This window comes from Rhododendron vialii, chromosome 7a, assembly GCF_030253575.1.
Source record: "Rhododendron vialii isolate Sample 1 chromosome 7a, ASM3025357v1".
NCBI classification, from domain to species: Eukaryota; Viridiplantae; Streptophyta; class Magnoliopsida; order Ericales; family Ericaceae; genus Rhododendron; species Rhododendron vialii.
In genome coordinates this window covers 33,078,198-33,089,803 of record NC_080563.1, presented here as the reverse complement: position 1 = coordinate 33,089,803, position 11,606 = coordinate 33,078,198, and the positions used below count along the sequence as shown (strand labels likewise).

General features: G+C 42.2%; 1 protein-coding gene across 1 annotated transcript; it reads right to left on the bottom strand.

Annotated features, from left to right (window-relative positions):
• Positions 1-4,290: 4,290 nt before the first annotated feature.
• On the bottom strand, positions 4,291-7,049 carry LOC131332927 (uncharacterized). The gene is made up of 3 exons (XM_058367235.1): positions 5,643-7,049; positions 4,483-5,330; positions 4,291-4,306 (listed from the first exon to the last, which is right to left on the bottom strand). Exons 1-3 carry the CDS (start codon positions 7,047-7,049, stop codon positions 4,291-4,293), a joined length of 2,271 nt encoding a protein of 756 aa, XP_058223218.1.
• Between the last annotated feature and the right edge of the window lie 4,557 nt (positions 7,050-11,606).

Sequence of the window (11,606 nt, the reverse complement as noted above, 5' to 3'; positions counted from 1 at the left end):
ATTTCTTGGCAATCCATGGGTAAAACGGAAACCGATTTGTGACTTATGGATTGGATTGGAACCAAATCGCAGGAATTTTGATCCGAACTGCATTTTTTAAGAACCGGAATCCGATGTGTGAACAACCCTAAAATTAAGTACTCTTTTTTCATAGAATAATAATAATCATAATAATAACAACAACAGTGATTATATATGGACTCAATCAAGTTCTCTCTAACTCCCAACTTCTACTTACAGGCATTAAGAAAATTGAAAAAAAAAAATCTTTCAATACCCAACAACGACATACCAACAGTAGCCCTAGGTTTCTTTTCACTTCAGGGTTGAATTCTAGTGCCCCCTACGGTTCTTATTTTCACATTTTTTGTGGGGCCTGTTTTTGTCACACCCTCGATTTTTAACATAAATATAAATGATTTCCATAAATAAAATCTCGCCATAATTTGTACGATAACCAAAATGAAGTAGCGTTCCCAAAATATTACATCTTCGGCTCCGAGGCCCAAATTAACGCAAGTACTGAATATTCAAGAGTTAAAGGTTACAATATTCCATAGTCAAAAGATTTACTATAAAGTTACAAATACATCTTCAAAGAGATTTACAAAGATGCCTAAGTAACTCCTCAATCGATAGCTTTCAAAATAATGATCACATCCAAGCATTCCAAGCATGCACGCTATTGTCCTGTATTAGTACCTGAAAATGATAATAGGCTTGAGCTACACTAGCCCAGTAGGAAATTCTATGCTAACATTATATGCAAGAGAAATGCAAGGATGATCACAAAGAAGAACGAGATACAGACCACACAATAGGCAATAACCGAGGCTTAACAATCCGACAAACTCAGTATGAAATTTGGTATACACCTCAATCTTTAACCGTTTCACTCTCCATGTGTCCAATATCGCTTCACGTTAAGTGTCATGAGCCGAAGCTCCTGCCGGGCTAATTATGGGACTCCGATATCCCCTGCCAAGCGCCCACCGAGAAGGTTAGGCCTTGAGTGATCATTATGAGCATAAGCTCCTGCCAGGCTAATTATGGGACCCTGATATCCCCTGCCAGGCACCCACCCGTCGATGGGCCCCAAATGTTCTCGTTGTGTCGATAAGTGTCCAAAAATCTCTTACTCACATAACGTGTCATTTCAATTTAATCAAAGTCCATATGGAAATCAACGTTCAATTATACTAAACAAGGGGCGAGGGTTGCAAAGATACTCAACGAACTCAACGAATATGATCGATAGTGTTATGGAGTGATTTGGTGACGTTTGGAACAAGTTAGAAGCGATCGGGGGTCAAGACAATGGAGTCGGAACAAGAAACAAAACTTAGCCTTAAGGCATTGAAGTATAGATACTATGAATTTCAGTATCTATACAACAGGCCTTAAAAACTTCCAGAGACCGATTGTATCGATACTGATTTAATCAGTATCGATACGACAGTAACCTAAGCCGTTCCAGAGATTCCTGTATCGATACTGAGAAGAGCAGTATCGATACAAATGGGTGTTCGAGCAAATTTTCTGCAGATTTCAAGAAATCCAACCACAACAACAACAACAACAACAATAGACACGATTTCAAGCAAGGAGAGCACTTCTATTACATATATTGAGAGGTAGAATCCCTACCTCGAGGCCGAAGAACGAAACCCACAAGAATTTCAAGCCCTAGCTTCCGAAAATCGAAACCGAGAGCAATACGACTCCACCGAGCTCCAACCGGTGAAATACGGACCACAATAAGCGTAGAGGATGAATGTTTGAAGGTTGTGTTGAGTGGGTTTTGGGTTATTGGAGTGAAATTTGGTGAGAGGGCAAGAGAGAGGGAGAGAGCCGAGAGAGAGCTGGGAGAGAGATGAAAAAAAAAGTGAAAAGGGAAAAAAATTTCCCAGGCATATACACGGCACACACATGCACAAATTACACTAGCACCCATAACTTTCAACTCCTTACACTTTGACCCCCAACTACAATATTCTCATTAATCCATCACTTTTCCATTTATAAAACAATAAAATTATAAAATGAATTTACGGGTCTCTACATTCTACTCTCCTTAAAGAAATTTCGTCCTCGAAATTTTTCCAAGCCAAGGTTAGCTAACATATACATCATATATGCATGCAACAATCATAGCCATTAATCTTATGCAACAAGTCAATTATCAAGACACGTAAATCTTAAACACTCACATTGGTTCATTCCGAAAATAGGTGCGGATACTTTTCTCTAACTTCGTCCTCCCTTTCCCATGTCGACTCTTCTCTACCCTGATTGCTCCACAAGACTCGCACTAACGGTATCGTCTTACCCCTTAGTACTTGGTCACGCGAATCTAGGATACGCATCGGTTCCTCTCCATAAGACACGTCGGCCTCCAACTCAAGTTCGGACCATTCTAACACGTGCGACGGATCCGGTTCATATTTCCTCAACATAGACACGTGAAACACGTCATGTACACCCGATAGCTTCGGTGGCAACGCCAAACGATACGCGACCTCCCCAAACTTCTCAATGATATCAAACGGCCCAATATAACGTGGCGAAAGCTTCCCTTTCTTTCCAAAACGTGACAAACCCCTACGAGGCGATACTTTAAGGAATACGTGGTCCCCTTCTTCAAATGACAATGGGCGACGACGACGATCAGCATAGTTCTTTTGTCTACTTTGAGCGGTCAACAATCTTTGGCGGATCACCTTGACTTGTTCGATTGTTCTTTCTTGTGCTTTCTTAAGGCGTTGGCGAATAGCTTTCATACTCTCGGAGGTCTCCTTGATCATATCCGGCCCCACTAACGTAGCCTCACCTAATTCGGTCCAACACACAGGCGATCGACATGGTCTCCCATACAAAGCCTCATAAGGTGCCATCTCGATACTAGATTGATAGCTATTATTGTACGCGAATTCGACTAACGGTAAGTGATCCTCCCAACTACCCCGAAAATCCAAGACACAAGCCCGAAGCATGTCTTTCAAAATCTGAATCGTTCTCTCGGATTGCCCATCGGTTTGAGGATGATACGCAGTACTAAACAAAAGGTTGGTGCCCAAAGCGGCTTGCAAGCTTTGCCAAAAACGCGCGGTAAATCTCGGATCTCGATCGGACACGATAGATACGGGAATCCCATGAAGTCGGATAATCTCCCGAATATACAAACGGCTAAGTGCATCCACGGAATCGGTAACCTGAATAGGTAAGAAGTGTGCTGTTTTCGTCAAACGGTCCACGATTACCCAAATAGCGTCATGCCCCCTTGGCGACCTCGGTAAACCCGTAACGAAATCCATCGTCACGTTCTCCCACTTCCACTCGGCCACAGGCAATGGTTGTAACTCTCCTGCGGGTCGTTGATGTTCGGCTTTCACTTGTTGACACGTAAGACACCTGGATACGAAAATCACAACGTCCCTCTTCATTCCGGACCACCAGAATTGCCTACGCAAGTCATGATACATTTTCGTTCCCCCCGGATGGACGGCTAACGGTGAATGGTGAAACTCTCGCAAGATTTCTTCCCGACACGAAACGGGTACGAACAACTTTCCTTGATAGCGCAAGCTTTGATCGGCGTGTATCATCCACCCCTCTTGAGCTTTTCCACTAAGGAATTTAGCACGAAGTTCCTCCGCTTCTTCATCGTGTTGTTGTGCCTCAATTACTCGAGTCGATAAAGTTGATTGCACGGTCAAGTTGCATAACGTAACCCCTTCCCGAACTTCCTCGAAATGCGAAGCATAAAAGCCCAAATCGTTCATCATTTTCCACTCGTGGATAGCTAGACTCGCTAAGTGTATCGGTTTTCTACTCAACGCATCCGCCACGACATTCGCTTTCCCCGGGTGATATTGCAATTCGAAATCGTAGTCCTCTAAATGCTCCATCCAACGGCGTTGTCGAAGGTTAAGTTCCTTTTGAGAAAACAAATATTTCAAACTTTTGTGGTCGGAAAATACTTCAAATTTTTCACCGTACAAATAATGACGCCAACTTTTCAAAGCAAAAACGACGGCCGCAAGTTCTAGATCATGGGTAGGGTAGTTTCGCTCGTGAGTTTTCAACTGTCGCGATCCATACGCCACTACTCGCCCTGCTTGCATCAACACGCACCCTAACCCTTCCTTAGACGCATCACAATATACAGAGTAGCCAACTCCACGTTCGGGCACAATCAGAACCGGTGCAGTCGTCAATCGCTTCTTCAATTCTTCAAAGGCCATCTCACATGCGTCACTCCAAACAAAACGAGTCCCCTTACGTGTTAATCTAGTCATTGGCGCTGCTAAACGAGAGAAATCAAGAACAAAACGGCGGTAGTACCCGGCCAAACCCAAAAAACTACGAATTTCGAACACGTTCTTCGGTCGTTGCCAATTCATAACAGACTCTATTTTTCCTGGATCGACGGACACGCCACCCTTCGAAACCACGTGACCCAAAAATTTGACTTCGGATAGCCAAAACTCACACTTACTAAGCTTGGCGTACAATTGGTGCTCCCTTAAGATTTCAAGAACAATGGTGAGATGCGATTGGTGTTTCTCCTCCGTTGGCGAATAGATAAGGATATCATCGACGAATACAACCACAAAACGATCAAGGTATGCACGAAAGATACGATTCATTAAGTCCATGAATGTAGCTGGAGCGTTCGTCAATCCGAAAGGCATAACAACGAATTCGTAATGGCCATAACGAGTGCGGAATGCGGTCTTAGGAATATCCTCTCTCCGAACCCTCAACTGGTGGTAACCGGACCTCAAATCAATTTTGGAAAAACAGGTCGCACCCCGAAGTTGATCAAACAAATCATCGATTCTAGGCATGGGATACTTATTCTTAATGGTGACTCGGTTTAGCTTACGATAATCGATACACAAGCGGAGTGAACCATCCTTCTTTTGCGCAAAAAGAGCCGGTGCTCCCCACGGTGACGTACTCGGACGAATGAATCCTAAGTTCTCCAATTCCTGCAACTGAGTCTTCAACTCTCTCAATTCGGCTGGCGCGAAACGATACGGAGGTATAGAGATAGGAGCGGTACCGGGTAGTAAATCGATAACGAATTCAATCTCTCTTTCAGGAGGTAAACCAGGTAACTCTTCAGGAAAAACATCGGGAAATTCGCGAACTACTAAAGGTAACTCCCCACGTGTCGACAAATCTTCATCTAACGTCAAACTCGCCAACAAGGAATAAATTGACTCGCGCTCTCGAGACCCACATAGATACGGTTCCAACGGCTCCCGACGCTCCCCAAAGAATTGGAAACAAGGACCCTCAAGAGGACAAATACGAACTCGACGCTTGAAACAATCGATGGTAGCATGAAAGGTAGATAGCCAATCCATTCCCAAGATAAGATCAAACCCCGACATTCCCAAAACGATGCAGTCGAATACAAAACGATGGTCACAAATGACTAACTCGCAATCTCGACAAATATGACCAAGAGGCGTTCTACCCCCTAATGGTGTCTCAACAAACAAAGGAGGACTAAGACTCTCCGTTTCCAATTCCAAGGCACACACAAATGATGCAGCAATGAATGAATGCGATGCTCCAGAATCAAAGAGTACTTTAGCAAAGGAGTTGAACAAAAGAAATGTACCCCTCACAACGGATGCTTCTGGAACCTGAGAAATAGAAGGTGAAGCATTCGAGTTGATGTTGAAAACACGCCCCTGGGTACTCTGACCTTGTGCAAAACCTCCCCTCTGACCAGAACCCTGAGTAGGCGCGGAAGAACTCGCTCCCTTGTCACCCCCGGAACTCTGAACCGACGTAGTCTGGCGGAAGTGAGGTTGTTGCTGCCTCTGAGTGCCCCTAAACTGTTGGCCAACATTATACCCCGTTCCCGGCTGCTGCACGGAACCCGACTCACTTTGCACTATCGACCCCTGAGGACAATTCCTAGCGAGATGATCCATCTTCCCACAAACATAACAAGCCTTCTGGAGATGTGGACACTGAGCACGAACGTGTCCAGGTTGATTGCACTTGTAGCACACAGACGGAGGTCTAGACAAAGCACCCCGAGTCCCTGAAGAAGAAGGTACCCTAAAGTTGGATTGGTTAGATGGTTGCTGAGATGGTTCCCTCTGTCTCTTCCGTCCTTGACTCCCAAAGCTTCCTGACGATGAACTCACACTCACAACTTGTTGCCTCGGTTCCCAAACTCCCCTATTCCTCTGTGCTTCCTTTGGTATTTCAATACTTCTCGCACACTCAACAACCTCGGCGTATTTTGTCTTACGTTGCACCATTACCATTCTCCTCACGGTATTATGAAGCCCTTTCTCAAAACGTCTACATTTCCTTTCCTCCGTCGCCACCAACTCTGGCGCAAATCGAGATAAAGACTGAAACTTTTGAGCGTATTCCGACACGGTCATACCCCCCTGCTCCAACTTCTCAAACTGATCTCTCAACTGCTCACGACTAGTCTCTGGAAAGTATTGTTCCTCAAATAATGTCTCAAACTCGGCCCACGTCAAATTTTCAACATCCGGTTCATTTACTTGAGCTACGGTCCTTGTCGCTCTCCTCGCATCCTTCCTAGATTCTAGGACAGACTCCCACCACTCATTGGCTTCCCCGGTAAGTTGAACAGCCACGATATTCACTCGTAAATCGTCTTCGGTAATCTTAAGAGCATTGAAAAGTTTACGGATTTGTGCTAACCAATGATCGGCCACAAGAGGATCACTACTTGTCCCATCAAACGTCGGTGGATTCCTACGGCTAAATTCTCGCATTGCGGATAAGGCTCGGTTGTCTGCATTTTCTCTAGGAGCTTGGTTGAACAGATTTGCAGCTGTAAGTGCTGCGACAAGATCCCTAGCAAATTGAGTTTGATTGGGTGGTATTCCTGCACCCCTACCGGCCCCAGCCCCCGGATTCCTACCTGGGTTCTCCCCATGCTGACTAACCTCATCCTCCGGTGGCACCCCACGGCCACGACCACGGCCACGACCTCCCCGATTTCCTGCCACACCCCGCCTAACACGCGATTTCGGAGGCATCTTACTACAAGATATAAGAAAGGAAAACTATTAATCACAACATCACAACTATGAGGTCTAAGTCCCCAAATTCCCAACACAGGTTAATAACAACTCTACACCACTCTACGATATCGAAAATGCAATGCCACGTAATCATACGAATGTTAGTCACACAAGCATGCACAAGTCATGTAAAAAAAAATACAGAATTTTGAACCCATGAGACGAAACGTCTCCCCACGGTCGCTAGGTGTTCTAAACCTAACGCTCTGATACCAAGTTGTCACACCCTCGATTTTTAACATAAATATAAATGATTTCCATAAATAAAATCTCGCCATAATTTGTACGATAACCAAAATGAAGTAGCGTTCCCAAAATATTACATCTTCGGCTCCGAGGCCCAAATTAACGCAAGTACTGAATATTCAAGAGTTAAAGGTTACAATATTCCATAGTCAAAAGATTTACTATAAAGTTACAAATACATCTTCAAAGAGATTTACAAAGATGCCTAAGTAACTCCTCAATCGATAGCTTTCAAAATAATGATCACATCCAAGCATTCCAAGCATGCACGCTATTGTCCTGTATTAGTACCTGAAAATGATAATAGGCTTGAGCTACACTAGCCCAGTAGGAAATTCTATGCTAACATTATATGCAAGAGAAATGCAAGGATGATCACAAAGAAGAACGAGATACAGACCACACAATAGGCAATAACCGAGGCTTAACAATCCGACAAACTCAGTATGAAATTTGGTATACACCTCAATCTTTAACCGTTTCACTCTCCATGTGTCCAATATCGCTTCACGTTAAGTGTCATGAGCCGAAGCTCCTGCCGGGCTAATTATGGGACCCCGATATCCCCTGCCAAGCGCCCACCGAGAAGGTTAGGCCTTGAGTGATCATTATGAGCATAAGCTCCTGCCAGGCTAATTATGGGACCCTGATATCCCCTGCCAGGCACCCACCCGTCGATGGGCCCCAAATGTTCTCGTTGTGTCGATAAGTGTCCAAAAATCTCTTACTCACATAACGTGTCATTTCAATTTAATCAAAGTCCATATGGAAATCAACGTCCAATTATACCAAACAAGGGGCGAGGGTTGCAAAGATACTCAACGAACTCAACGAATATGATCGATAGTGTTATGGAGTGATTTGGTGACGTTTGGAACAAGTTAGAAGCGATCGGGGGTCAAGACAATGGAGTCGGAACAAGAAACAAAACTTAGCCTTAAGGCATTGAAGTATAGATACTATGAATTTCAGTATCTATACAACAGGCCTTAAAAACTTCCAGAGACCGATTGTATCGATACTGATTTAATCAGTATCGATACGACAGTAACCTAAGCCGTTCCAGAGATTCCTGTATCGATACTGAGAAGAGCAGTATCGATACAAATGGGTGTTCGAGCAAATTTTCTGCAGATTTCAAGAAATCCAACCACAACAACAACAACAACAATAGACACGATTTCAAGCAAGGAGAGCACTTCTATTACATATATTGAGAGGTAGAATCCCTACCTCGAGGCCGAAGAACGAAACCCACAAGAATTTCAAGCCCTAGCTTCCGAAAATCGAAACCGAGAGCAATACGACTCCACCGAGCTCCAACCGGTGAAATACGGACCACAATACGCGTAGAGGATGAATGTTTGAAGGTTGTGTTGAGTGGGTTTTGGGTTATTGGAGTGAAATTTGGTGAGAGGGCAAGAGAGAGGGAGAGAGCCGAGAGAGAGCTGGGAGAGAGATGAAAAAAAAAGTGAAAAGGGAAAAAAATTTCCCAGGCATATACACGGCACACACATGCACAAATTACACTAGCACCCATAACTTTCAACTCCTTACACTTTGACCCCCAACTACAATATTCTCATTAATCCATCACTTTTCCATTTATAAAACAATAAAATTATAAAATGAATTTACGGGTCTCTACAGTTTTTGGTCTCACTTCTTTTGAATGAAAAGTTACAAGATTGGATGAAGCACTTACATGTATCCTAGTATTGCGATTTTTTACAGCCTCGCTCGAAAACATATTTGAAAATTAACGAATGAATTAGATCATTTGTGTTTGACTTAAAAGTGGGCCCCACAAAAAATCTGTGCACAGATTTGTGCAACAATGTTTTCGTTTCTGTAATCTGGCGTACTGTTATGTGTACATACCATATACATATAGATTTTGTGGAGCCCACCTTGGGTTTCACAAAGATGATTCGAACCGTCCATTATTTTTAAAATAATTTTTTATGTAGTCCTGTAAAAAATCAGCTCAATCCGATATCACAAAGGATTTTTTCTGAATTTGTAGGAGCAAAACTGGATAGTTAAATAGTTTCTCCCCCACAAATTAAAAAAAAAAAAAACCTTACCGATATCGGGTTGAGCTGATTTTTTATAAGGCTTTATAAAAATAGTGTTTTAAATATAATAGGCTGTTCGAATCATTTTTGTGAGACCCGAGGTGGGCTCCACAAATTCCTAGGTACATGGTATGTATAGACTAAAATGTACTCATAGCTTTGTTGTAATTTCGCACCAAAAGGGGTTTCGTGGCAAAATTTGGCAGCCCTCTCCAATGATTAGTTTTATTTTAGAACCAAAAAGTTTCAAATATTAACCAAGTTTTCCTCCAATCTCATTTTTGCCTACTTTCTCAATCCTAATTTAAAAACCTACATTTTCAATCCCATCCTCAACCTCTTTTTCTATAAAAAATAAGGACATCATTCTCTGGACACTACCATCACTATTTTCTCAATGAGAATAAATTTTATTCACCGCCGATATAAAAATTCCACTTTTCCAACACTGCCTATTATGGGCTCTACCGAGTGTATATTGTTGTGATATGAACCGTTTATATTTTAAGATTCACAATATAGTATTGTCATGCAAAAAATCAGCTTAATCGGAAGTCGATTGATATATCAAAGTTTGAATTTTGGTTTATAGAACGAACAATCTGATTTCTGTCAATAATAATAAAGATAAACTATCCATTTTATAAAGCAAAATTTAATTTTTGATACTCCTATCGATATCCGATCAAGTTTATTTTTTGCATGGATACACTACTATGTGGAGTCTACAAGATGAACGATTTAGATCAACAATAAACACACGATAGAACCGAAAAAAGTAGTGGTGGAAAAGTGAGATTTTCCATCACCGGTGGAAAAAATTTAATCTCTTTCTCAATATACAATACCATCACTATATTCTCTTTCAAAACTATCGTCATGAACAAGCGTCTGTTTTAATAAATCAGCAGTCTTGGTCTATCTGGCTCATGCGGCGTTCAATCAAGTTCAACCATCAGAAGATTTCTTTCTGAAATTTCTCTTGCTCTTTGGTAACATACCCTACTGGCAACAGAAGATCAGACAAGTCACCATAGATCCAGACGAAGATCTCCAATTTGCTTTTTGGACAACTCGCAACAACAGATGTATTCCTAATCCTGATGGTTCTATCACTTGGAGAAAGGAGTATCACACTATATTCCTTTCAGCATATCAAGAGTCCCCGAGCATTGAGATCCACAGTGGAAATTATCTGGTCATGACTCAAACACTGTGCTCACTCAATGGATTGACACCTGCGGAAGTTCCCTCATCTCTCCTCCATTATGAGTCTGCAAACTGGAAATTCAATGATGCTTATCCGGAAGAATGGCGCCAAAATATTCGCTATCTTTTGACCCAGTATCACTTGACTGACAGAGATGAAGAAAGTAGTTCAGATGATCCAGAGTGACAAGAGCGAAAATTATTGGTGTTTACTGTTTGTTGTTGTATCATATTATTGGTGTGTACTGTAAGAATAAAGTGTGGTAGTATTTGTCCTCTTTCCGGAGAGGGTGAAAGTCTGTAAAGTAATAAATGTAAAAGTAGTCAGTAGTTAAGTTTTGCAGGTAATAGGAAGAGAAAGTCCTACGAAGATGGACTAGTAATAGTAACTTGTAATTATGGTTGTATTGTTCTATGATGTAGGCGGAGGACTCCATGATGTAATCAGAGGACCTTTTTATGCCTATAAAAGGGGTACTCTTCCACGTTGTAAATAACCAAGTCAGTGGCAAGGAGATTTTAACGGATCTACCTCTGATGAAGATACAATGGCGCAAATGATGATGGCCAACCAATACAAAAAAGAAGAAGAAGCAAATGTAACCAACAGGGGGGATTGCGTTGGTTCTACAAATGGCCGAACTTGGATCCCGACCCTGTGATAGAGTTGCCACCAATGATTGAATCCATACTGATTACTTATGTGCAAAATCCTTAAAAAAATTTCACCTATGTTTTCGAATGCCTCAACCCTTGTTTAAGTGGATCTTGAGTCTCCTTCTACAACAAGACGAGTATTTCGTTTAACAGAATGATACTACGGGAGCTCCACGTCTTTCTGGTATCCAAAAGATGACTAAAACAATGTGGATGCTTACATATAGGATGCCTGCTAATTGCATCGACAAGTATGTCAAAATCGCAAAATTAAAGCAATAGAATCTCCAAATTTTTTTTGAAGATGAGTCGTCCAATTTTT